The sequence below is a fragment of the Phyllostomus hastatus genome, unplaced genomic scaffold (genome assembly GCF_019186645.2).
Source record: "Phyllostomus hastatus isolate PE091 unplaced genomic scaffold, TTU_PhHast_1.1 phas_contig_148, whole genome shotgun sequence".
Taxonomy (NCBI): Eukaryota; Metazoa; Chordata; class Mammalia; order Chiroptera; family Phyllostomidae; genus Phyllostomus; species Phyllostomus hastatus.
This window is the reverse complement of record NW_025333607.1, coordinates 7,199,756-7,226,912: the sequence shown is the minus strand read 5'-3', so window position 1 is coordinate 7,226,912 and position 27,157 is coordinate 7,199,756. Positions and strand designations below refer to the sequence as shown.

At 44.8% G+C, this 27,157-nt stretch overlaps 1 protein-coding gene across 1 annotated transcript in view; it reads right to left on the bottom strand.

Moving 5' to 3' along the window:
* Positions 1-27,157, bottom strand: part of NUP133 (nucleoporin 133) — a 41,326-nt gene that overhangs the window by 11,372 nt on the left and 2,797 nt on the right. Inside the window, exons 3-21 of the mRNA XM_045817741.1 lie at positions 25,938-26,041; positions 25,095-25,202; positions 23,416-23,550; positions 22,426-22,596; positions 20,087-20,242; positions 19,739-19,809; positions 17,888-18,035; positions 15,959-16,106; positions 14,674-14,831; positions 13,200-13,291; positions 11,518-11,681; positions 10,279-10,373; positions 9,096-9,320; positions 5,639-5,761; positions 4,898-4,997; positions 4,086-4,337; positions 3,518-3,651; positions 1,591-1,749; positions 839-974 (exon numbers count right to left, since the gene is read on the bottom strand). Coding sequence (XP_045673697.1) covers positions 839-974; positions 1,591-1,749; positions 3,518-3,651; positions 4,086-4,337; positions 4,898-4,997; positions 5,639-5,761; positions 9,096-9,320; positions 10,279-10,373; positions 11,518-11,681; positions 13,200-13,291; positions 14,674-14,831; positions 15,959-16,106; positions 17,888-18,035; positions 19,739-19,809; positions 20,087-20,242; positions 22,426-22,596; positions 23,416-23,550; positions 25,095-25,202; positions 25,938-26,041 — 2,679 coding nt within the window. The remainder of the gene's footprint in view (positions 1-838; positions 975-1,590; positions 1,750-3,517; positions 3,652-4,085; positions 4,338-4,897; positions 4,998-5,638; positions 5,762-9,095; positions 9,321-10,278; positions 10,374-11,517; positions 11,682-13,199; positions 13,292-14,673; positions 14,832-15,958; positions 16,107-17,887; positions 18,036-19,738; positions 19,810-20,086; positions 20,243-22,425; positions 22,597-23,415; positions 23,551-25,094; positions 25,203-25,937; positions 26,042-27,157) is intronic.

The following is a 27,157-nucleotide window of genomic DNA, read 5'->3' as shown; positions in this document are numbered from 1 at the left end:
TTTTTTAAAAAAAGGAAATAAAATCCTTTACCACCACTCTTTTTGGTATTCAAGTTATCCCCAAACTTGGCCCCAGGCTTGTGGGAATTACTGTTTGATTAATCTCGCAAATTAATCTTGGCATTAATTGTGCTCTCTGGCCCAGTAAGACTCCCCAAGACCATTTCTTCAATCAGCCCTCATTTCCTTTTAGAGAAATGGCGGTTAGAAACCAAAATATGGGACTAGGTACTGTATACTCGCTCTCCTGGGATGCCATGGCTTTGGGTCTTTTCAGTGGGCGGAGCCAATCATTTCTTAAAGGACCATGATTCCATCTTACGGCTCCGATCCAAATGCAACAATACAGTATCCACCCCTCTATCTATCTTTGTATCTCCCTTCTCCCTGGTTCTCAAAACTAGTACATTCGACCTTTTCCTCAATCTATAACATACACGAAATAGTTTCACGATTATGACATCAGAAAGTTGGGACCTCGAAACCAAGTACTTCAGAAGGACCACTACCTACAACCAACCCTGGAGTGAAGGTCAAAATTTCTTCGCCATTCTTCTCCTTAGAATGAGTCACTAAGGGTGTAATCAAAGTACTGAGTGCAAATCACTTAAATCCATCCTCTAGGAATTATTTAAAGTACAAATCACTTTTCTCTGAAGAGACAGTCCCAGGGTGCACCTGAACCGCTATGTAAGGACAGTGAGTGGGAAGCGCTCCTCTTAAAGGGGAGAGGGGTCCCCATTCAAACAGGCCCCATGAAGTGACAAGGAAATGCACTGTAAGAGTCCGTTGGTAGCATGACTGATTTGTGAGTCTCATTGTTGAAGTTCTCTTTTACCTTCGATTTTTTCTTGCAGTGTATCTTCTGAAAAATCTGAAGCTAATGCAGCCAGTTTACTCAAGCCGAGAAGGGTTTTCTTCTTTGCAAAGTAGCGAGTTTCCGAGTTCGCCAAGCCCAGAAGTGTCGCGTGGGCCTACAATAAACAACATATGAACACAGGGACAAGACCCTGGTTACTAATTCAAGTTGAAACAGACAGTAGGTGCAGCTCAGACCTCCTCACCCCTCGGCTACATCAGTGAAAGATCAAGTCAGTATCAGCAAACCATAACACCGATGAGTGCCATATACGTGGAAAAGTAATTTCACAATACAGTATCAACCACCCACACTAATTACTGGGAAGAGACACGTATAAAGCATTTGCTCTGTAACAATTATACATTCACCTCAACATCCTGTCAAGAACTTTAAAATTAACTTACGTACTGTTTTTACTCATAATTTGAGTATTTTTATTGTAAGAAAATATTCATCACAAAAAAGGTCGAGTGTTAGTTACATGTTAATCAGATCTTTGTGCTTTATTTTACTGTCATAACAGTTGAATCACAATGGACTACATTTTTTAATTGAGATATCAGAGGTAATGGCAACACTATCATAAATCAAAAATATTCAAATTATGTGAGTGAATAAGAGATACACACTTAAAATAATTTACAAGTAGTATTTTAATTACTAAGAACTAAATTAAAGCTAACTGAAACATTACCCAAATCGGCTCCATATCACTGAGTCCTTCTTACCTTTTCTAATTCTTGGCTGTTGATTTCATGTAACCAGCTGAGATGTTCATGGGCTTGCAGAAAGTCCGCCAACTGGCCGTGCTGAGCAATGGGCTGAGACAGTAACTTGCCTCTCTTCCCTTTCTCCAGATACCAACGGAAGAGAAAGTCTGAAAAATTCTACAAACACAGCCAAGGACCCAATACTACTTAGTAATATAGTTTTAAAAAAATACATTTCTGATAATAAAATGTTAAATTTCTTCCAAAGGTCTCGGACTACTGAACAGAAATCTTGTTTTTACCACTAATTTCCTATATTGTAGGATCCTCAAAAAGCGCCTAATTGAAGCACCTCATTTGACAAATGAGGACATTCAGATTCAGAAAGATCTTACTCAAAATCACGCAGAATCTAGACACATTCTGCGTCTCATGCAGCTGTTTAAACTTAACTGAAATTTAAAATTTCAGCAGCTAGGTCACACTAGACACATGCCAAGCACTCGGTGGCCACATGTGGCTGGGAGACTCCTTTGCACAGCACGTGCAAGCCACATCTCCATCACGACAGAGAGCTCCGTGGACAGTGCCGAGACTACCACTCCAGGAATGCAAGGTTTTCAGGGGTGGGCTTCTGTACCAGCGCAATGAGTCGGATTCTAGAGAGGCCCCAAGGGGCCAGCCAGTTTCCCCTGCAGGGTGGTTGCTGGATGCAGGAGTGGCTGAAAGGAACATGAAAATGTCCTGCAGGCTCAGAGTAGCTGAGAGAGAGCCCCCTAGAGGGGGGATTCTGCAATGAACATATCAGTCCCATAGGCTTTTGAAACCAGAACTGAAATAATACAAAAAAGCTGCAACCCAGCCCCAGCCCACCTCTGTCCGTGAAACTGAGTGGCCTCTCTGCTTATCCCAGCTGAAAAAAAGCATCGGTTCCCACCTTTATGGGGCTTTTATACACAATACCCAAAGTACAATACAGAAATCACAAGACGTAAGCAGAAAAACATGGGTACTAAGGGGGAAATAGAAGCACACCTCAGGATGACTAGATCTGTAGTACGAGAGGACTTTAAAATAACTACTAAGGAAAATAAAATAAACAATGCAAAATGGATGGAAACTGTCATCAGGAAACTAGAATCCGTAAAAAGAATAAAAACGATGGGCACGAAACCACTCAGTTTAGTGCTACTATGAAATGCCAGTCAAGTCCCGTCCAACCATAAGGGACTAGCTGAGTAAGACAAGTTACATCCATTCCGTGAAATTCTACAACTATTTTAAAATGTGAGAAAAAAATGTTGTGGAATTACTTGATGTTATGGATGAATGTGATGTATTAAGTAAAATAAAGAGTTGATAAAACATGTTTGTTTATAATAATATAGAGTAAGAAGCCTAGAATCTAAACCAAATGTTTAAAACAGTTCTCTCTGGATGCTGGAATTTAAGTGATTTTTTAAAATTCTTTTTTGTTTTTAGGGGTTTTCTGAATTTTATACAATTTCACTTTTGTAACGAGGGAGAAAGATCAGTTTTTACATAAAAATCAAGTGACTGAGTAAACTGGCTCTAAAGAGCAACTTAAACTCACCCACACGGTGTAAGAATGGGAACTACGTTAAAAAACAGGAAGCCTGATTTCAAACCGGGAAAAACAGCAACCTCAGGGCTATGGGAATCTGGGCTCTCTAAACGTATCATCCTGTGCTCTCACTGTTTTCTATTCAGAACTTTACAACTCTACCAATATCCATATACCTAAGGAAATCTCTCAGTAATACTCACATATAAAGAACTACCAATTTACAAAGAAACAATATACAAATTAGTATCGAAGTTAACCACAAAAGAACGGTGTCATCTTCCCAAACCCCCACGGAAGGTCTGCAACGGAACAGCCTTAGCACAGGCGCCGCGGCCGCGGCCCCAGCCCCGTCCGTACCTGGTCCGCAAACTGGGTCATGTAGCGCTGCAGCCTGCTCTGGTTGTCGGTCAGCTCGCACATCTGCACCAAGATGTCAAAGTCACAGTACTTCTCCGCCAGCGAAGCCGCCCACGAGTACTGGCCCAGTGTGACTGTGGAAAAGGATACCAGGTGGGAAAAATCTTACTAGCAAAAACTTAAAGTGTAATTTAAAAATACACTTGCAATTTTACCTTTATTTGGATTATACACTAAAAATAACCAATGGAAGAGAAACCTTTCCAGTTACTGGCATTTGGTTTCTGAATCCATGTAAAATCATTCAAGACGCAAATCCAGTCCATTGCTTCCCCACTGCCTACCTTGGCTGCTGCTCCCTTCCTGTATGTCCTAGCACAAGGCAGCCCTCCTAATCCTCATGAAAACAAGGTTACATAAACACAGAAAGCTGTACATATTTGCTCTAAATTCTTGGCAGACTCAGATTAACGATATTATACTCAACACACTGCATCAATGATTTGACTCCTTCAACTGTTCTGCAAATTCAAAGACCCGCAGCCCGAGTTAAAGCCCCTGCACTCACGGAGAGGAGACAAGAGCTCTGATCTCCTCTGTGCGTATTCAACTTCCAGGTTGCTGTATCTCTCCTGATCACTGGATCTGTCCAGGGACTTCAGCTGACAAGTGTAACCGTCCAGGAAGCAATCGATCAGCGAGACCAGCTGCTCCGTCAGGATGTTGCGGAGTTTGCTGTCTGCTTGGGGGTACACCATTTTCAGCACGATCTCATGCTGGCGCGTGATTGCCGTTCGGATGCCGGCAGGACCACTCGTTGCTGTGAAACCACATGAAATGATGCAGGAAGTAAGGGATGTAAAATGGAGAGGGGACAACCAGCTGCCTAAAAACTCTCCCCCTTCTCCACTGCTGGAAACATAAACCAGCTCAGCTGACACCTCTGTCCTGCTCCAACCCCACCATCTCCAGGGATCTTCCTGAGCAGAGCCAGGTAAACGTGAGCCTTCCTTCCTTCCTTCTCAACTGCTTCTGTGCTATTCCCCCCACTGTCCCGTATTAAGTCAACATAAAGGTTGTCAACACATCAGGGCTGGGGCCTGCTTCTGTGAATAACTACATGCATTAAAACCTGGTAGATGTGTAGTAAGTGCTCGTTCAATACGTAAATCATGGAGACCTATAAATTATCCCAAGGGAGGAGAGTGATTTTCACGAGAATTCCTCCTTTTGGAGATCGACTTAAAAGTTATTTTTCATTTCACATACAAACCTGCACTAGGGGAATAATACAGCTTCTAAAAACGATGGATCATTAGCATATGTTTTGAATAACTGCTAACAAATCAGCATTTCTGGGCTCAGTGTTGGCAACCTCACCTGTCCATGGAATATATTCAGGTTCTTTTCCTAGTGGTTCCTCTCTTCTATACACCGAGTTTCTGTTTTGTCGATAGTGACTAGCAGCTTGCAGCATGTCCTGGAAAACAATGAAATGCATTTTCATATGCAGAAAGCGCTGATCCCAGTATTTCTAAAGGTAATGCGAAGAAGCATCAGTCTATTAACATGAAAAAATCCTCAATATAGGTCTGCAGGACAACTTTTTGGCTCTTTCTGCATTTGAAATTTGTTTAACTCCCTAGTCCAACTTCAATTTTGGAAAAAGGTAGTAACCAAAGTAAAAAAAAAACACAACAAACAAACAAAAAACCCCCTCCATTATTATAAAGTACATTAGCTAAAATTAAATGGAACATTTTAATCAATAATACAAGTAGTGAGCTTCTGAGTAATTAAAAATAGACAATTAGACAGGTATGTTAATATTAACACATTTACAGCGATATATACAAGTATGTTTGTGTATCCTTCTCCGAACAAAAGGCTTATTCTACTAAATACAACTCAGGATTATAGAACCTTTTAACATGCACAAGGCAAATACTCAAAACAGCTGTTAACAGACTGATACAATGGCTTAATTTTTCTGACTTTTTGGAATGATGGAATGGCTCAAGTCTCATAAATCAGGAGTGATGCGGAGTAGGAGCATCGAAACCACTCTCTCCTTTACCCCACTCTGGACCTGGACCGGCGGAAATCGCTGCCTGTCGGTACCTTGAGAATCGTGTTCACGTTGATCACCACCTCCGCCCACTCCGCCGACTCCAAAGACGTGTCCTTCAGCACCTGCTCCTCGTGCTCCAGCAGACACTCGCAGATGGTGTCCACCTGCGACACCTGAGGGAGGGAGACCAGTCAACCACACACAACAGCAATTACGGCGACAGCAGCAATTACAACGGCCTAGAATCTACTCAGTGGGCATGCCCCATTAAGTGGTACGTACCCTCAATTCATATGTCAGAAAAAAAAAGTTACAGGTGAAAATAAATTAAAAAAAAAAACAAGAAAAGTTCGAATATCCTAACTTTTAAGTTAAAGTGCCCAAATAATTAAGTCTTTCAATAAGCTAACCCTGGACCGTTACCGGGTAGATTTTTTATTTAAATACCAAATACAGCAGACCCTTCATATCTGCAGGTTTGGCCATCTGTAGAATCCAAAATATTTGGGGGAAAAAATGTTCCATTGTCACTGACATGGACTACGTATTTAGGCCCACCACGGCTGCAGCTGTGCTGAGCGCGTACGGACTTTGTTCTTGTTGTCCCTGCCTAAACAATGCAGTGCAACTATGTACGCGGCACTAGGCAGTATAAGGAATTCTATGATCGCTATAAATTACCTAGAGATGACTTAAAGTACATAGGAGGGTGCGCACAGGTTATAAGCAAGTACTGTGCCATTTTACACAAGGAACCTCAGCATCTGTGAACTCTGGAGTTGGTGGTGAGGTTTCTGGAAGCAACCCCCTGCAGATACCAACGGACAACTGTAACTGAGATATTTGTTTGTTACAGCCGCTAGTGCTCAATGCTGCCTTTCAGTAGTACTAGGTTACAAATGATGTTACAGAGTGTAGGACACCAAACTAGAGTTAAACTAATGAATGAAAATGACCCAAACTAATACACTTGCCAATTTCTTTCTTCGAAGAATTCCTCTTCTTCAGACATAACAGAAATGTTTTTAGAATAGCAGCAGTTATACAGAAAATAACTAATTAAGTACATAACTTCTACTCGTTCTCTTCTTTTTTGTCATTAATTAGCACACGCAGGTAAGGAAGTGGTGCACTGACACACCTGTTTCCAGTCTGAGCTCACGGCTAAGCCCTTCCCCTTCATATATTCAGTGGATTTTACTCAGTATTCAGAGCTTACAGAGCATCGGGCACCCAAGAGAGTAGAAACAGAAATCAGAGTCATTGCCCTCAGAAGCTTACTAGCTAACTGTGGCACAAACAAAACCATTCTATCTTGCAAACCTGTCCGCCCTTCCTTTTGTATTTCTGATGTCAGTCCAAAGCATCCTAAGAACCCTAGCAAGAAACCTTTGGCACATTTAGTTTATATGATTAAATGTAAGAATTTCTTATACTATTAATGTAAGAACGATAATGAAGCATGTATGAAATTAAAGGTAGACGATAATGTAAAAGCAGATAAAATGCCCAAACACTTACTAACCACCCTTATTATCCTGTGAGTTACGTATTCAGTTGTTTCAAATATTGCCCATATGCTGCACCAAGGCCTGGTTCTTTTAGAGCCAGACTGGAGGAAAGGTGGGGAGTGCACCCGCCAGCAGATGCGCTATTACTGTACTCCCTGTCAGGGCTGCCAGAGTATATTTCCCCTACAGAGCCCACCAATCAGAGACTGGTTTGGGTTAACCCGCTCTCGTCCTAAAGTGCTAATACCTGTTGGTAATATAATTTGCCACTCGCAAGTGAATGGGCAAGAGAAAACTATTCAAACATCTGTCTTCATTCTGCTCATGCATCTCCTCTTTCCAGCTCTCTCCTTATTATGGATCTGCCCCGTGGAGGAAGCTGTAGAACCACTCCCAAGGGGAGCTGAGGACCAGGCACCACCATGAGAAGTTCAGATCAGTGGCGGTACCGCATACACAGTCTTCAACCTCACCGCTTCCCCAGGGGGCACTCCCGGGAGGCGCCAGTCACATGTCTGGTGGTGGTCCAGTGCATTCCTAAGGCATTGCTCGTGAGCTCGTGCATCCACATGATGACTTCCAAGTGCAAAACAAGGAGCCAGGCTCTTGCTCCATTCTTTAAAATAATGTCATTAATAATTTTTTCAAAGAAAACCTTTGTTTTACCATGAAAAATTATGTATGATAAGGCAGTTTGAGTGGTTAGATCATAAAATTTGAGGTGATTTTTTTCCTTTCATTCAGATTTTGGGCACAGTTCCTGGTTTAAAAACCTAAGTGCTTTGCTTTACATTCTCTAGAAAAACAATTAACCCAAAGGTATGAAGACAGGACACTTGTCAAACTAAATACACTCATGCAATCGACAGAAAACCTGAACATGGTTCAGCGTGTTAAACTGTTTTCAGGTCACAGTACACCAAATACTAAGAAAAAAAGAGATTTCTTGGCATAGTCTGTTATATACTACCTTACATCTAGGCTGTAGGAGGAAGAAAATAAAGTTAGAGGCACCAAACAGAGTTAAAAGTTCTCCAAATGCAGAAGACAATGCCACATGTCACAGAACTGGGAGAAGCACTGGCACTGTGTCCAGAATCAGAGAATGCCACCGGGGAGAAGGGGACAGTCCTAGTGAAGGACCGCGAGGCACCATCTGGTGCGCCCAAAGCAGCTGCTCAGCGCTGGCTCAGAACGAGGCTGTCGTCTCAGTCCCGACAATCGGACTCTTGTCGTCAACACCTTTTAAGGGAAGGCGTCAAACCTCCCCCCCATTCACTGGGCTGGCAGGCATCACCCAGGCACAACAGCTGGGTACTGCCATGTCTAGCTGCCACCGGCTAGCCAGCATCTCAATCTTTTCTCCCTCTGAAGTTTACAGGGGTTTCTTTTCCTCTGAAAATAAACCTGACCTTGAAAGTGAGATGTACAGCAGGATCCTAGCAGGTAGCTGAGGTGAGGTTAGTGAAGGGACTGTTTAAAGAGCCGAGGGCAGGATTAAGGGGACCAACAAGGGACACTGTGGCACACAGGGCTAGCTAGCAACGGGGGGGGGGGGGGGGAGCAGCTACGAAGCCCAGGCCTGAAGGGGCACCGGGAGGGGGTAGTTACTGGAAATGCGGGGAGAGCAGCTAGACAGCTGCCTTGGTCTCCGAGAGGGCAGAGCAAAGTAGGGAGGAAGCAGGCAAGGAAGGAAGCTGGGGGAACGGCCACTCCGACCTGTGACAGTGCCTCACCTCCCGCAAACGGGACAGGAAGCCAGAGGCAAGGGTGGCCTGCTGGGGGAAAGCGGACGGGAGACAAACGGAAGCACCCAGCGCCAGCCAGGGAGGGTGTCTCAGTCAGTGCCACCAGCAGTGGGAAGGCCCCTGGGGGCACAGTCTGAGCGATAACGTAGGAGACCTTTTGTCCTCAACCTTCCCCCGCTCCGGCACAATCGGAGTGTAAATGACACAGCTCTAGGCCACGTCCAGGGAAGGAGGAGGACCCGGCTCACCTCTCTGAAAAAGATGTCCGCCGGCGTCAGGCTGGATGGGATGTCGCAGTCCCGTTTGTTCAGGGCAATCAGGATGGCGGTGTTCACGAGGTCGGGCAGCCGCGAGTGGTGGTTCTTCAGCACAACCGCTGCTGACAACTTTTCCGCGTGCTCGCAGAGCAGCAGCCGAGTCGCCATGGGCACGCCTCTCACCGGGAAGGTGCGCAGACGCCCAAACAAGCCCACCTTGTGAAGACACAAACACAGACACGTGCTCGGACAGCCTTTACGGTGACACAAAATAACGTGTCTCGCGGAACAACAAGGACATTTCTGAGACTGTGTAGGACTGCGCCGTCCAACGAGGCAGCCACTATGCACCACAGTGGTGATTTAAATGTTAGTTAATCAAAAACGATTCTAAGGAAACTAGTCCCCCAGCTGCACCAGCCACATTTCAGGCGCTCCGCAGCCGCGCGGGAACAGGGAGCTGCTGCCCGGTCACCACACACAGAAGGCTCTCACCGCCTCCACAAGTTCTAGTGCGCGGCGCTGACTAGACTCTCTGCAACGTGAAGGCAGCACCGATGTGGGAGAAAATAAGCAAAAATGGGATTAAACTCACTCATTTGGACATATGCATAGGAGTCACTACTGATGGCAAAAGTGGGTGATTTTATGTAACGATTCTGTCTAGCAGCAAAAACATTTTCTAATTTTAGTTTAGGCTCAATATAAATGGGACTGTCTCTCAAAAAATATTGTAAATGAGAATTTGATTCTACTGGCACTTCAAAATAAAAAATCCACAGATAAAAATCCTATTTTTATTATCTTATTACTCTTCACTGTCTAATAATACGAGATAAACTCAAGAAAACCTAAGTTTTATACATAAAAGCACACAGGAAATCTGCATGAAAACAAGATATCACAGGGTGTTATAAGAAAAGCTAAAACAACACTTCTGCTGAAATACTTGATTTTTCTGTTGTTTATCTTATTTTCAATGCAGCTTTTATACTTGAAGTAACAGGCCTCCGTGTATCCCTAGATTTAACGCACTTTTAAATTGGAAAAGAAAATGCAGAATGCCAGTCATGTCCGACCCAGCGAAACACCTCCCCGCATCCGGGAAGGAGCTGGCGGAGGCACGGCAGGGCACGTGTCTGGGAGCCCCGCTCCCAGCGGCAGGGATGCTTACTTGGTGAATGAAGTCCATGAGGAAAGAATGAGCTTTCATCTTGTCTTCCAGCTGGTGAAGAATAATCAGTGACGTGTTGCTAAACCCTGGTGCTTCTGTTGAAACACAGTAACAAAATGTAAAACTCGTAACATACCGAGCTTATAATATTTACCGCTGTTAAAAAGTTAAGAAAAATCTACACAACATGCAAACACCAGCCTTTTTTTAAATTTGAGATTTTTTTAAAGAAGATTTATTTATTTTTAAAAATTGGGGAAGGGAGGAAGAGAAACATCGATGTGCAAAAGAAACATCAATGGGCTGCCTCTCCCCCCCCCCCCCCCCCACTGGGAACCTGGCCTGCAACCCAGGCATATGCCCTGACCAGGAATCGAACCAGTGATCTTTCGGTTTGCAGGCTGGCATTCAATTTACTGAGCCACAACAGCCAGGGTGAAAATACCAACCTTTCAATGCAATTATTTATAATATTACTCAAGAGTTTAAGAATTTTAGAGAAAATTTTTAGAGTTTGATACAATTCATACCATATTTATTCAAAACACAAAATGTTATTACTAGTTTAACCATTTATATCATTCTAAGCTTGCCAGTTCAAAAAAAAATAGTCAAAGAAAGAAGGTAAACACTGATGTTTTCTTCCTAAATCTCTAAGGAGGCTCAGCGAGCCTGAGAAGCAGGAAACCAGGAAAAGCAATGCATGCATGAGACAGTTCCGGGTTCCTGGGAACCCAGAGCTGCGGTGGAAGGGCCAGAGGGACAGCCCCCGGGGCAGGAAAGCATCAGCAGAAACGCAGGACGTGCCCACTCGACATGCTGGGGTTTGCTCACTGCAGCCCTTAGGGAAATGTACAGTTTCTATCAGCCAAATGCGGTGCTTATGCCAAAATTATCATTTAATTCAGGGGCTAGCGAGTGGCAAGTGCTCCCTATGACATCAACTGCCTTTCAGAAATAAAATGTTGAGGCAGCTAAGTAGGGCTAATTAACAGTTGTCTTCAGCTAAAACAAGCTGATTTGCCCCAAAGTTTCCTCAGTTTCTACCCTGTCATATAGGTCTGTTTGGAGCCCATCTCAAAATCTTTAAAAGTTACAACCTTTTTTAAAATACTGAATTAACATTAAATTGTTTCAGAAACTAAAAGAAAATACGCTTTGAGACGCTTTTAACTAAAGAACCAGAAAGTTGTTCTCAAAACAGATTGTCCCACACCGCCAACACCCGGCCGTGCGCACCCTCGGGGACAGACTCGGCCCACCGCGGGTCGGAGGCTGGGTAGTCGTCCACCAGGTCCACGCTGATCTGGGCGACGGCTCCGTCCAGCTCGCAGTCGGAACCCAGATCCGAGTGGGAGGAAAACAGTTCGTCCACCATCACTTGTGCGTGACCGAGATCCTTTCTGAAACGAAGTTGGGAAACGAGAGTATGAAAGGAGGCAAAACATTTTCAGTGCTCACCATGAAAGAGTTAATCGTGAAATTCAAGTCCATGTTTTAGCCTGAAGTCGATTTTAATAACACTATTGAAAACAGACAACTCTCACGCACTCGTCAGTTCATCACACACAGGTTGAATACTTGGAATACGCTAGGCACTGGGGACAGAGGGACAGACACAGCATTAAAAACCACCCCAGGACTGCACGGAGGACAGCGCTGGGAGGAATCAGACGAGGAAACAGGAAGCTGCACCCGCACCATGGCTGGGGCAGCACAGAGGGGAACCCCAACCACGGAGCGGCAGGGAGGGGCCCCCGGAGGAAGAGAGGGCTGCCCGTCGAGGAGGTGTGGGCGGGCCGGCGGGGTGAATGTGTGGAGGGGCACGCGGTGGCACAGGGGCACACACCAGGCTCGTGAGCAAGCACGCCCGCATCTCGGGGGACAACGGAAGCCACCGAAGGGGACTGAGGCTATGCAGGGAGGAGAAGGGGAAGGAAGCTTCCAAGGCAGGCCTTGTTAAAGGCAGGGTGAGTCAGTACACAAAGAATGAAGACTCTTCTCAAGTGGTCGGCGATCAGGGGACAAGGTGAAAAGGCAGCCAAGAGGAGGTGAAGCCTGGCTCACGTGAAGACACAGACAAACCCCGCGGGGATGAGGCACAAGATCAGAGGACATGAGGGATCAGACAGCAGGGAGGAAAGCCCAGCGAGAAAGGCACGCAAACACCGAGGCAGCTGAAGGGGCCCGCACTCTCGGCAGCTGCAGGGAGAAGACACTTGAGGCTGTTCCGGCAACTAGTCGGATCTGCTGTAAGAGGGTGACTGCCAAGTCCCCGCTCCGACCAAACGAGTGGATGGTGATACTTGTCACTGCAACAAGGCAGGGGTGGGGGTGGGTGGAGAAGGCAGAATAAGTGCTGGGGAAGACAAGCGCAGTGCTGGACGTGCTGGAACATAAACACTCTTCATTTGTTCACACTGGCCCGGGTCATGGCAGATTTGTGCTTCTCCAGCAAACGAAGCCCAAGAAGGAGAAGGGACTGTGCAGGGAGGAGAGAAAAGAATGGGGGACAGCAGCAACCCGCCCACCAGACAACCTCTCGGGTAGGTCAGCTGTGGACAGGAACAGAGAGAAGGGCTGGGAGCCCAGAGGGGGACACAGAGACCAGTCTTTTTAAGACACAGCAAATGAAGTTTGAGTGATGGCTGATGAGGAAGAGCCGGCATGAGAACAGCCAGCAACGTACAACTGAAGAAGAAAACCTGAAGGGGAACAGTCGGAAGGGAAGCAGGAGATGGTCCACTCAAACCGAAGACAGGGAGCACGCCTGCCCACCCCACAGGGAGCGGGGTAGGGGAGGGAAGGGGCCAGTGCAGGTGGCTGGGAGGTGGTGCGTGCGGGACTTGGTCTCTGCTGGCTTCTGTCAACAAGTAAGGAGCACGTCAGACGGAAGCCTCAATGCAAACAGCTTGTCGTACCTGCAGTACTGCAGAAAAGCAGCTTTCAGCAGCCGGGTTTTATCTTCCTGGGCCATGGGCTCATTCTTCGTGGAGGTCTCAAACACCACACTCTGTAAAATATCAAACTGTGACTTAGAGGCGACGGTACCAGAACATTTCTAATTCTTGGACTCGAAACTGGGCCTGCCTGCGAAGGCAACAGCCCAGCATGCCAGCTGGTTACCACACGCCCCGCACCAACGGTTCATGTGCGTGAAACACGCTGCAACACGACGACACGCACCAAATGACCGACCGACGTAACGATCGACCGACGTCCTCCGGAAAGGCGTATGTAACTGAGTGAAATTATCTGGGGATTTCAGCACAACCAACTTTTTTGCTCTCATACAACTCATCACAATGTCTGTTACCAAGCAGAATGGCTGACTTCAAGCTTCAACAGGATTTCAGGGGTTTTAAAGAATCGGAGTACGGTGAGACGGCCTCTGAGAACAGCAGTACCACAAAATCACATGACAACTTAAGGTTTTTTAAAAAATCACTAGTTTTTGTTGAAACTGTACCAAATCACCTGAATTTTTACTTACAGGAATAGTGTATATATTTCACATACTAGTCAAATGGAAATGACCCTAAACAGTATGATATATAATATCCTATAAAAGAATGATATAAATCCTACAGACCAGGGATTTCAAAGTTTTGAGATAACAGAAAAATAAAATTAGTGGTTTCTACCCCAGTCTCCCTCTCAAAACCCACCCCAAAGTAACCAGTAGAAGAACAAGCACAACCACCCAAACGTCTGTGATTCAACCCCTGACGTTGGCGGACAGAAAGCGGGAGGAAGGGCAGACGACAGAGCAGAGGAGACGACGCAGACCTCCATCTGCGGTGCAGGGGCAGGCGCCCACGAGGGTTTGGGTGAAAGAAAAGGACAGCACGGGTCGCGTTTCTACCAACTGGACTGCGGGAAAAACCCTGCTGACGGCACCTCCGGAGCTGCTGGAGGTGCGGGCCAAGTCAGCCGGTGCAAGCAAGCAAATACAGAACCAGTCCGTCGCACACTCCGAGACTCACAGGAAGCTGTGCAGTCAAGGACACGTAATCAGTACGTCACGTGGCTCTGTGAACCATGAAGAATATTCACGTTGTCACTATAATGGGGAAAATTATACTGGGGTGGTAGAGGCAGAGAAAGTAACAGGCCACCACAACTTCTCATCTTCTCTAACGGAAAATCAAGAGACTGTCTAAACTGGGTGAATCCAGAGGCAGCGATATAAGCAGGTTAATTAGAAAGACAGGAAAAAAATACAAAAACAGCTACGAGACTTAAATTTAGTTGCTCCTGGCAAAGAGGACAACGCGGATGAGGGGGATAAAAGAATGAATGTATTTCCATCACAATTCTTTTAAAACCGTCTCACTTTTCAGAACATTTGTGGGAAACAGCCTGATGAAAATTTAAAAACCGTCTAGAATTTACCTCATTGCTCGGTCCAGCAATTGAAGAGGCTAAGGAATCCTCAAGGTCCTCTGCTAGCACGGACACATTTTCCCTGGGAGTCACAGACACCAGCCCACTCTTCTTAGAAAAAAGGATGGGAATGCCGCCACAGGAGCCAGCTCCTAAAATACGATCCCCTAAAAGGAAGAAAACCACGCAATCAATTATACAGACAAATGAATGCTTTCTAAAATCTAGCTCCATAGCAGAAAATCATCCTGACATGCTAAGAACATTTTCTTGTCCTTTACAGTATCACTCCTACTTCAAACTCAGTTCTTTAATCCCAGATCCAATGTCAGGAACTTGCTGCTATCTGAAGTAGTGGATTCTGCGTCCTTCAGCTTTAGGACAATAAACACCAGTCTTGCCCCAGTCGGGTACTCGGCTGGTTGGAGTGTCATCCTAATACACCGAGGCTGCGGTCCAACCCGCAGTCAGGGCACATGCAAGAATCAACCAACAAATGCATATGTAAGTGTAACAGTAAATTGATGCCTGTCTCTCCCTTCCTCTCTCCCTAAGATCAATTAAGAGAAAAAAGAAAAAGGAAAAAAACTAGCCTTGCAAGGACAGCAGCAAGTATATTAAGCGAAAAAAAAATAAAATTATTTAGTCTGCAAAATCCAAAAATAACAGCTTTTGCAATCAGATGGGGCTCTCTTGCCTCACTCTTCCTCGACTTACTGAGTAAGCCAATGGTGGGGGGCGGGCAGAGAGTCTAAGCTCGCTCAGTGCCTTACTTAGGCTGTCCCACCCACCGCGGCCAAGGCTTCTGTGCAGGGACTAGGAGACCTAGGTTCCATCCGCTGCCTCAGCTGGGTTCTGCCCTCTGCCCTTCCTCTGTAGACAAATGTACTGATTAAACCATCCGTTTGGCTTTCTTCACTCCTGGACGGCTCTCCCTAAGCTTCCTCACTTCTCCCTCCCCCATGAGTCCAACACCTGAGATCCTTCTTATCCAGGGGTCTGCACACACTTAAAGAACAACTCAGACCAAGTCACTCTTCCTAACCAGAAATAAGCAATTGCTTCTCAGTTTCAGTCCTTTTCTTCTTGGCCTCTTCTGGAGAAGGTGCTACTATTTTCTGCCCATACATACACCAGTTTGGAAGTCTACCACCCTTCTGGTTTTCCAGTTCAGTTGTGACTTAAGCTACCATCAGTGCGTGGTCCTGAACGTCCCAGTAACACCTGGAGGCTTGCGCCCGGAGCAACGCTTCCAGAAAAAGAATGAAGACCACTACTGAAACCACTACGGTACCTGGTGTACTGAAGACAATTTTCTCCTGCGGCGGAGAAAACCTCCCAGTCCCCGTGGAGCACACGAAGACGGCAGTCCCACTGTACAGGTAGGCGGTCTGGTTCGAGAAGTCGGGGACCATCAACCGACACGCGAGCGCCTCTTCGGACTGAAAATTAGATTTAAAATTACATCTAGTAAAAACTGAAACAAAAATGCCTGTTGGTAGGATTTCATTATTCCCACTTTTGTACACCACTATCTCATAACAATGATAAAAAAATTCAATGACTGTCCCCATGAAAAACCTAAACACTACCTGAGAAATGACTCACAAAATATGACAGAATAAGCTTATAATAAACAGCAATTATGGAAATTTGTTGAGCTACAAATAGCAAATTTTTAAAACATTTCCATACTGATAAGATTTTTAACCAGAAGCCTATTAATAAATACAAAGAAAAAATAAAAGGACTAATTCATTATAGTTCTTAGTTTAGATTGGTAAACACTTTAGGGATCCACTTAAATGTGAATCCTTTTCCAATAAATATATTGGAAGATGTTCGGAGATTCCCAACTGCCCTGAAGCAATCGCACGGATTACACCAGGCTACCGTAAAGCAATCACACTGCTGCTTTTCCGTTGGCAACGCACGACCGTTACACCTGCCAATAAATGTGCCTTTTTCACATCATCTTCGATGTCTAGTGTCAGTAACAACACATACAAAAACACCCAGTGTTTTGTATCATATAAGACAATGTTGATGTATGTGCTAACAGAAAGACAATTCATCTTGCAGATGCCAAATTTACAGTGTTGATAAACACATTACAGTACTGGACATGTATTTTCTCTTCCTTATGATTTTCTTAATAACATTTTCTTTTCTCTAGCTTACTTTATTATAAGAATACAGCATATAATACATACACAAAATGTGTGTTGACAGACTGTTTATGTTATCAGTAAGTCTTCTTAGTTAACAGTAGGTGATGAGTAATTTTTTGGGAAGCCAAAAGTTTACGTGGAATTTCAACTGTGGGGGAGGGGGGGAGTTAGATCGGTGTCCCTAACCCCCAGATCGTTCAAAGGTCAACTGTAACTAAAAGTAGCGAATGCTAAAAATAATATAGTTGTTCTTAAAGAAGTAGTTCTACAAACAAAACATTAAAAGTGGGATAATTTTTTTTTATTCTTCAATATCTTTATACCTGTTGCATTGTCTGAAAATTTTAACACTGGGCACGTGTTTCTTGCATAATCAGAATACGTGTTATAGTTCATTAACATAAAAGAATAGATCAGAAGGTTTCCTTACAGTACGCAGTTTCATAGCTCATACTAAGAATAAGGATTTAACAGAACTAGTGCTCTACAAGGTTAAATGAAATTAACTTACAGCTGTTACGGCTTTTCCTCACGAACTCCACAGTTATTTAAATATTATGTTCAACTGCTATTAAGAAGCTTAACATTAGAGATCTTTTAATGGTTTTAATCATTTATACGAATTTTGAGAGTATACAGTGCCCACAAATATAATCCCACCTTGAGCAGAAAGGGGATGTTTCCCCAATACTCGGGGCTCAAAACCGACGCCCAGTCCCTTCGGGGACCCTCCTCACTGTCCCCTACGCAGCTCACCGCCACCACTTCCTCTCTGCTCAGCAGCAGACCAGTGAGCGTCTCTGCAGAGCGAGGGCCCAAGAAGCAAACTGCCTGCGGTCCACTGCTTCAACTTTCATTTTTCTTTAGCTAAGCCCGAGCAAAGGAGCAAGCCTGAGATCGCAACTCAAATGCAGTGTCTACTGAGTAGCTATTTAAAATACATGCAAGCCCTGCAGAGGAATCTCTCAAAGCATCTGACCCTGCCACAGTCAGGGAAAGAAAGCCCAGCATGTTGTTGTCCATTTGTGATTTAACTTGGAGAGAAATCTCACCTGAAAAGGCGGGTTATACTGCGTGACTTCTACAGTGACTGCGTCCGACATTTGGTGGCCGTTATCCTCGACTGTCACCAGAGAGTAGTAGACCAGACACGGGCTGTCTGCTGGGTGCCACGCTGCCGCCAGAACCAGGAGCCCATCACTAAAGCAGCGCACAAGAAAGACCTTCAGTCTCTTGGGCAAACATCCTGGCGGTTTCTCACAGACTAAACACACACTCACCATCTGACCGGCCAATCCCACTCCCACATATTTAGCCAAGAAAAATAAAAACCAGAGTTCGCACAAAAACCCGTTTGTAAATGTTTGACACCTTTACTTAAAAAAATCTTGTTTAAAAAACATGAAACTACTGTAAATGGTAAAGATAAGAAAGTCATCACAATTTTGCAAGTCAGTAAAAACTTGACCAATTTTTATGTGAGTACATACAAGGTAAAACATTTATGATATTAAAAATCTTAACTTTACATCTAAAACGCAGGTCTCTGAGCTTTGTGTCGCTCAAATTTACAAGCCTTTTTTACAAGCCTTCTCACGGAAGATGAACACTACGTTTAAACAGAAGAAACCGTCCATATGCAGGACACTCTGCAGGGGTCAGCAGACCCGAGGACCTGAAGGAGTGATGAGCGGATAACCCGGAGGACAGGTGGGGAGGAGGGTCTAGAAGGAAAAGGATCACTAGCCTCACAGCCTCAGTGGAAGCGTGTTGGCATGACAACACAGGGGCGCGAGCCCTGGCTCTGGTGCAACAGAGCAGTTCCCAGGCCGTTCCCACCCCCGTTCTCGAGCTGGGTCTCCACTCTGAGGACCACGTAAGGAATGTCCGTGTCTCCGTGTCATGGGCCCTCAGTGGGCCGTGTGCAGCTGTGCTTCTCCACCTTGGATGGGCAGTGAGGATGAGTGGAAACTGGCACAGTGTATTCAATTGAACTGTTTGTGGAAATGAGACGTATACTATTATTTTTACTTCTTTGATAGTTTTGGTAAAGGATCCCTACTGATAGCCCAAGAGAAAATTTACAGAACTGCAATGTCCTTCCGAAACTAAATTACTCTAAAGCACACAAGGACAGCCCCTAACTTCTGGCAAGCTATGTTTTGCAGGATTGCAAGTCCCATGTTTGCTCTCGTTACGCACCTCCTCACAGAAACCACGCCACAAGTGGTTCTGAGTTCCGGATCGCCTGCGGCTGCAGAGCTCAGAAACGACGCGGGTGGACTGGCTGTGCCAGACTGACCGGGGTCTCAGGCACCACCCTGGGGTGGACTGGCTGTGCCAGACTGACTGGGGTCTCAGGCACCACCCCGAGCACCGTTTCTAAGAGAAAATTCACTCGGAATGCAAACCGTGGTTGAGTGCTAACTTGTCCTGCCAAGAAAAATCCTCACCCCATCCTTCCTTTACTCAATGAAGCCTCAAACGCTGGCTCACTGAGGCTCCCTTGGCAACAGAAAAAGGGCTGGAGGAGTGTGCCTGGCCCCGCCCCGGGAGAAGAAAGAGGACGACAGTGTGAGCTCCACCGCAGCAGCAGCAGCAGCAGCAGCGGGAAAGGCATCTCCGCAGTGGAGAGAAGCTGGGGCTGTGAGCAAAGAGAAGCTGCGCCTCTGACCACGGCAGACAACGGGGGTAAGAACACACGGCTGACGGCTGAGAACTGCTTCTCTCTCTCAGGTGGACTAGCATCTCCGGATAAGGAACACAGAACATTCGGCCCGGTGTACAAGTATGATAAGATGAGCATCAGACGATGTAGCAAGATTGCTCGTCATTTTATAATAGATATCAATTTATTTTTCTAAACACCTACTCATATTCTTTAAGACAAATTAATTGCTTACCAGTTTTGCTTCAAATCCAAGTATCGAATGTTGACGCCTTCTTTAATGCCTTCATAGTTACTTTCAGATCCCTGTGTGAAAATATCAGTAATATCAACCCCTGCATGTAGTAATCATTTCCTTTCACCCTGCTTCCCCAGCACCTGGTAACATGCCTCACCAACGGTAGCTCAGTTACTGAATGAATGCATGCATTTTAAAAATTAAGTGAATCAGTGAGTTATAATATCTCTAGAGGTTGAATACCCAATTCTGTTTATCTGATGGCTGAATAAAATTTGTGTTTATATACATTAAAATGTTTTACTGAATAAAACTAAACGAATTAGAAACATCACTGTTCCTTACCCAAATGGCATCAGTAATGTTTTCCTTCAGGGTTCTATTTATATCCCAGCTATGCACTTGTTTTTCTGAAGACTCATCTACTTCCCATTTATTGATGTTTGAACTTGTCAGGCTGTAAAAGCTCGATCTCTCTCTGTCCCAAAGGACACTTGAAAGCTGTATGGAGAGGAGAAAAAAGTCAAGTTTATAGATTAAGTTACAACGTTAATACACTATTTTTCTGACACTCATATTTCATATACTTTATGGTTCTGGATTAGTACTCCTAGCAGAATTCTTCACTTAGGATTCAAAGAAAGGGGTGACCCTGAAACAGACCTTGAAGGCAGAAATGAAAGGCAGAAGGCCCACGATGAGCGGAGCTGGGAGGTGGGAAAACAGAAGGGTCTTCGGAGAACTAGTGGTCCCATCAAAGTGGAACGTTGATTATAACCCAAAGAGGCAAAACTGAGGCTCGAATGAGGAACGAGGGACACACAGCGGAGTCTTGAACCTAAGGTTCTAAACCTCATAAGCAAGGGCGATGTCACCAATGGCTGTGTCACAGGAAAACAAATCCGGCAGGGATCCGTGCAGTTATACAGGAGTAAGTCATTTTGCCTTTTAAGTATATGCTTGCCTATGAAGCATAGATGTGGTGGTGTTTTTTTAGGTTGGATATACAGGAGAATTTTGTTGTTTTTTTTTTTGCTGCAAAAAGCTTTATTGTTTCCATTTGGTCCAGTGCATGGGGGAGACTCCGGGGGTGGTTAAAAGGCTGCCTATAGTGGTTGCAGGGAGAGGCTCAGGCAGGAACCAGACCCTGGGGGATGCAGAGGGGCCCCTCAAAGGTGCCTGGGCTTCACAGGCTCCTAGTGGTGCTTGAGGGCAAGCCTTTCTTTTTTCTTTTTTCTTTTTTTTGAGGGCGAGCCTTTCTTTCTTTTTCTTTTTTTGAGGGTGAGCCTTTCAGAGATATTCGCCCACCACCACCTGGAGGCTGGCTGGCCTATGGAGGCAAGCCAGGTGTCACTCATCTTCTTGAGGAGTTTCACCTGCTCATCCGGGAAGTGGCTCTCCAGGAAGTCAGAGCTCAGGGTCTGCACAGGCAGACCCACAAGGGCCTGGATCAGGTTCTTCTCCAAGGTCGTGGTGGCTTCCATGGCATCCTGAGTTTAACCCTGTTCATTTGGGAAGGCTTCAGCACGTCCTGGAACACAGCCACTGTGCTGGTTTTACATCCTTAGAAGATGCTCAGCACCCTTGCCTTTCATCTTTGCCAATTCTCAGAAGAAGGGGCCCCACCCTCCAGGCCACAGCGTCGTGGTGGAAACAGACGCCCAGAGAGAGGCAGGCGTAGGAGGACTGCAGATGCAGGCTGACCAGCTGATGGCAGCCCTAGCTCAGTGGGATAATTCAGAAGGCTCTGGGATTTTTCGGCAGTAAGGAGATATGGTCAAAAAAGGGTGTTGGCTGCTCTCAGAGGCTGAGGACGGCTGAGCTGGTTCCAAAGGTGGCGACTGGAAACCAGATGGGAAGGTGGTCAGAGGCTGAAAGAAGGGGTCCCTGAGTCTGTTCCGTCCAGACACTGCTGAAGCAAAGACGTGCTTGGGTAACCGCCAAGGCCGCTGCCTGTGTCTGAGAGTTTTTGGAGTTAAGACCCTATCTCCAATTCTCCTGCGCTCGGACTCTGGCCACTGATGGGACAGAAGCAGCAACGGACTGGCACCAAGAGCCCCCAGGAAAGTCACCAACAGTGTGGACAAGGGTGTCACAACGGAAGCAGACAGATGGGTGTGGAAATGCAATGACAGGACGGGAGTCAAACCTGCAGGACCTGGTCAATGACTAACGTGCTACGAAGGGACTCACACTGTCCCACCCCCCAAACCAAGACTTAACAGTGAGCAGGTGCGCCACAAATGTCTGCACCCACTGTCCTCCCCTGGCTAATCCGGAGCGCGAGAAGCCCCGCCCACAGGCGGATCTATCTGGACCAACAAACAGATCTGGACCGCAGTCATCCGCACACAGAGCTGCAGTCCCGGGAGCGGGGAACACACTCTGGTTAAGTCCAGAGAGCAAAATTAATCCTTAAACACACTTACCCTTTTACTAGTAGTTTTAATTCAAAGAACGCAGCACTTATAAAATAATCTGTATGCCTTAAGATAGGGTATGTGAGGGGACTGGTATAAACCCATTTGACTATCCTAACAAAAATGTTTCAATGAAAAGATCAAAAGTGGGATTCCGTGTGCACTGCTGTTCACAGGGCGGCAACAGCAACTTCAGGGGGAACTTCCAACTCACGATTTCACCAAGACACAAGCTTGTAAAACAAAGTTACTTTATCAACTTACCATGAGGTCACTGCTCGGAGACAAAATCCCCAAAAGAGAAGAAACCTTCCGACCAATCCCCGAAAGCACGCCCTGCCCCTGAGGCAGGATGCGCTGATGGATCTTGCCCAAGCTGTCAGGCGTCAGCCGGATCAGCTGGCTTCCCGTTGAGGACAAAATAAAACTTCCTCCCTGGGAACAAACATGATGAGATTAGTTCAGTTAAGCATCTAAGACTAAGGCAAAGAAAATGAACACAAAATGATTTGATAGAGAAAAATCACCTATACCTTAAAACAAATCTGAAAGAATAAAAAGAGGAACAATGCTATTAAAATAATTTACTTATGAATCCTTTCACCTAATATTATTAATTCTATATAGAAGAACTTTGGTTGTAGTTTTGTATTATTAAACTGCATATTCTTTCCTGATTTTTAAATCACAGGTTCACCATATTACAGATTCAACAAATCAAGCATCAGATTTTGTTTCTTTGGTAAGCCTGCAAAGCACACATTGGCAAACCATTCTTTACAGTGTCTAGGAGTTTTTAATTCGCTCTTGTAAAGTGTTCCTGAAAGAAGTCAACACCAGCAGCGACTGTCAGGTGTTGCTGTTTCAGAGCCTGTGAGAAGGGCTTTCTTTTTTTCAACTGTTCACGTCACAGGCCCTTACATCCGTCTTGTCTCCTCTGGATCCCTCCCTGGCCTGCGTGGTCTGCTCAAAGCCCTGCGTTTTTAGTCATTCAAATCCCACTTCCAAGCCACATCGCAGCTTTGCAATAAATATAAAAGAATATTGCCCTGGCTGGTATAGCTCAGTGGATTGAGCTCGGGCTGCGAACCAAAGCATCGCAGGTTCAATTCCCAGTCAGGGCACGTGCCTGGGTTGCAGGCCACGGCTCCCAGCAACCGCACATTGATGTTTCTCTTTCTTTCTCCCTCCCTTCCCTCTCTAAAAATAAATAAAATTTTTAAAAAATCCTTAAAAAAAATACCCATCATGTACCTGCACTGCTGTCAGGAAATTGTACATCTTATCGCCTCCCAAATCTACAGAAGTCTCTGTGTAGGTGTCCTCGCCAGCAAGACTGGGCCAGAAGCGAACGGATCCCTCTCTGGTGGCAACCATGACCGCAACAGACTGAAAACCAGACAACACTCAGCAAACACAATAGAAGAGGCACCCAGTAACCGGGAGTAGTCTGATGAAACTGATACTGAAAAGCCAGAGCAATTTACTATTTGATTGGGAAAAATCGTAAGTAAAAACTCCTTTTTATATTTAAAAAACTATCACACAGTAAAACTGAATTTTTAACTACCACAGCATAATAGGGACCCAGAACAGTGCCACAAGCCCCCAGCATTCCCTGGACCGACTCCTCCACAGCCTCACTCTTCCCCCCACCCTAACTCCTGGCACCGCTGTTTCCATGGTTACAGTCTCACCTTTCCCAGGAGGTCACACAAATAAATTCACACAGAAGGTAACCTCTTGACACTGGCTTATCTCACTAGCATAATGTACCTGAGGTTCATCTGGGTTCTTGCATGTGTCAATAGTTCATTTCCTTTTACTGCTGGGCAGTACTCCATTCCATGGCTAAGCCAGTTTATCCGTTTACTTGCTAACTGACATTCGCACGGTTTCCACCTCTGGCTATCATAAGTAAAGCTGCTACAGCATTTGTGTATTGTTTTGTGTGTGAACATAAGTTTCAATTGCTCTACGGTACATAGCCAGGAATGGATCTGTTGGGTCCACCAGGGTAAGGGTATGGTAAAGCGCATTTTAATCTTACAGGACAGTGAAAATCAAGTGCCCACACCATCTTTGCACTCCCAGCCCTGTGAGTCCCAGCTGCTCCACATCCTCGTTAGCACTTGGTAGTGTTTCAGGCATCGGAACGGGTGTGCAGTGGCTCTCGGTGTGGTTTTGATTTGCATTTCCCTAACGGCTCCTGATGTGATGAACATCTCCTGTGCTTATCTGACATCCTTATACCTTCTTTGGCAAAGCACCTGTTCGAGTCCTTTGCTGCTTTTAAATCAAGGTGTTTGTTTCCTTAGGAAGCTTGGAGAGTTATTTCTGGACACAAGTCTTTTGTTGACTATTTCATTTACAGATATTTTCTCCCACTCTGTAGCTTGTCTCTTTGTTTTCTTGTCCCTTCTGCAGAGCCAAATTTTCAGTTTTGCCGAAGTGCAACTCACCCATTTTTCTCTTACGAATCATGCTTCTGGCGATTTCCAGGAACTCTTCTATTAATCCCAGGCCATCACGATTCTCACCTGTTTTCTTCCACAAGCTTTGTAGTTTTACATTTTAATCTGTGACCCATTTTGAGTTAATCTTTGTATACTTATGAGGCTCAGGGGGATTTTTGTTGTTGTTGTTGTTTTTTGGCATGAGGATGACCAATGGTTCCAACACCACGTACCGGAAAGACCAAACTTATTTCACTGAACTGTGTTTGTACCTCTGTCAAAAATCAAAGGGCCACCTGTGCGTGGGCGTCTTTTCTGTTCTGTTCCACGGTCCCAGTGGCCATCTCTTCATTAACATCAATGTCTTCGTTCCTGTAACTTTGAAGTTATGTCTCCGAGATAAGTCCGATGACCCCTCCAACTTTAGAACTCCCGCATTTGAACAAAACTATTTCAGTAAGTATTTAAGTCACTTACCTGAGTAGAATGTGCTTCCCCTGAGGGATCAGAGTAGGAGAGAGCCACCAAGTCAGCAGTCCAGTGGAAATCGCTGGGTGGCAGCTGAAGTTCTTTGCAAACGGCTAACTGCAGGACAAGGCCAAACAAAAGACGTTTCGCATCAAATCCAACTTGTTGAGTACACATCCGACTTCACTACTTCCGTTCTCTGCATACTTTCCATTCTGATTCATTGCTAGAAATATCATGCTACAAATATACTTTCTTCTCACAATTCTTGATAAGGTTTTCATCACAGCTTTCAGTAATTTTAAAACAAAGTTTCTTAGGAGATATAAAATCAGGAAAGCTTATGAGCTAGACTGGATCTTGAATATTAACTAGTCTAGTCTCTTCCAGGACTGAAAATAGTCTACTGGTTAAGGGAAGTACATAGGCTTCCTATGGGATTTTCCCAATCTAGTCTTAACTGGTTTATTTGATATTTAACATCAGCATGACTACACAGCGATTATACTAAGTTGCCTAGAAAATATTTCTTAGACTCGGACGAATGTCAGACTTCCTCTGCCAACTCATTATGTCCCCCCACCTCCCGATTTGTCCCTCACTATGCTCCTAACTACAATATCTCACCCTACCAGTGGCTCAGTTAGTCAGAGCATCTAAGAAACTTTCTTCCCAATACACAAATGTGTACGCATGCTCGGTATTTCATATCACTATGAAAATGCAAATCCATAATGCTTGAGTAGATTCAGATCACTGTCTTGCAACAATTCTAAACATTGAGGGTAAAAGTTAAGAGCCAATTGGTTCTCCTCTCCTCTATCTCCTTTTCTCTCTCTAGAGAGCCATTACCTTAGAAATAGGTGACACAGCCATCTTCCAAATAATGAGTCTGTCTTTGCAGACCAGACAAGCCCATCCGCCTTCATCTATGTGAACAGTCAGCTGATCACCCTCTAAATAAAAACATACGGTCCACAGTTCATCTTAGCATGTGAGTAACAGCAACCCCTAAAACTTCCTTTTACCAAACTCTTATGGCCATTCTTCAGCAAAAAAATTACCACGCACAAAAAAGATTAATTCACAACAAAAATACTCTTTAATATAATTTGAGTTACCAATATCCAAAACAAGAGATCCATTTAACTTTGATAACCACTTTAATATATGTTGGGCCTAGGTTTAATTTTTCTTAATTTTTGTTATAAACAGATCTTTCTGCAATACTTAACATTCATAATTTTATTTTGATAAAGCAACACAAATAATAAATCTTCCTATTAAATACACAAAACATTTCAAGGAAAGATAATCTTTGAAACAAAAGCTTTTTGGAAATACAAAAAATTACTTCATTATATGGAGACATACAGGGTTACATTCTGTATTAAGTGACAAAAACTTAATTAGCATATTGCTCTTTTACGCTTTGGAGGTAAACGTCCATCAACAGCACTGGAAATATAATTAATTTGACCACTGCTCTTTGTTGAAAGGCAGGGTGGAGAGGTGAAATAAAAGGAATCCATAATGTGCACGCCGTAATAACAAATTATGCCCAGGCGAAGTGCGGCTTTCTGCTGCAGTGGGCTATCTGCTCGGCGACTTTCTTCCCGAAAGCACTGTAGCAGCTCCACACCCTCTACTGGGGAGCCCCTGAGGACACTGACTTAACGCCCAGCAGTTTTCGCCTGGGGAAGAGTTCTCCAGGCTTACACACTGCTTCAGCGTAGCGTACACATTCTTGTTTCTAGGGACTCTTGTACCACTTGTTAATAACACAGCCTGGTGGCATGAACCTAGAGTTTCTTAAAAGCTTTTAACATATGATATATACTGTATTTGGGGGTGGGGGGAATATGCATTATATATATTTAAAACAAAACGATGCATGGTTGAGGTCAACAGAAATTTAGTTGTCTGAAAACGACTGCACCTGAAACTCCCAAAGACTTACAGGCAAGATGTGCAAATTCAAGGTGATGAGAAATACTCCTTCTAATGGAGTAGTTTAAACTTTTCTGACTGTCATTCATAACATGGAATACATTTTACATCATGATGCACTC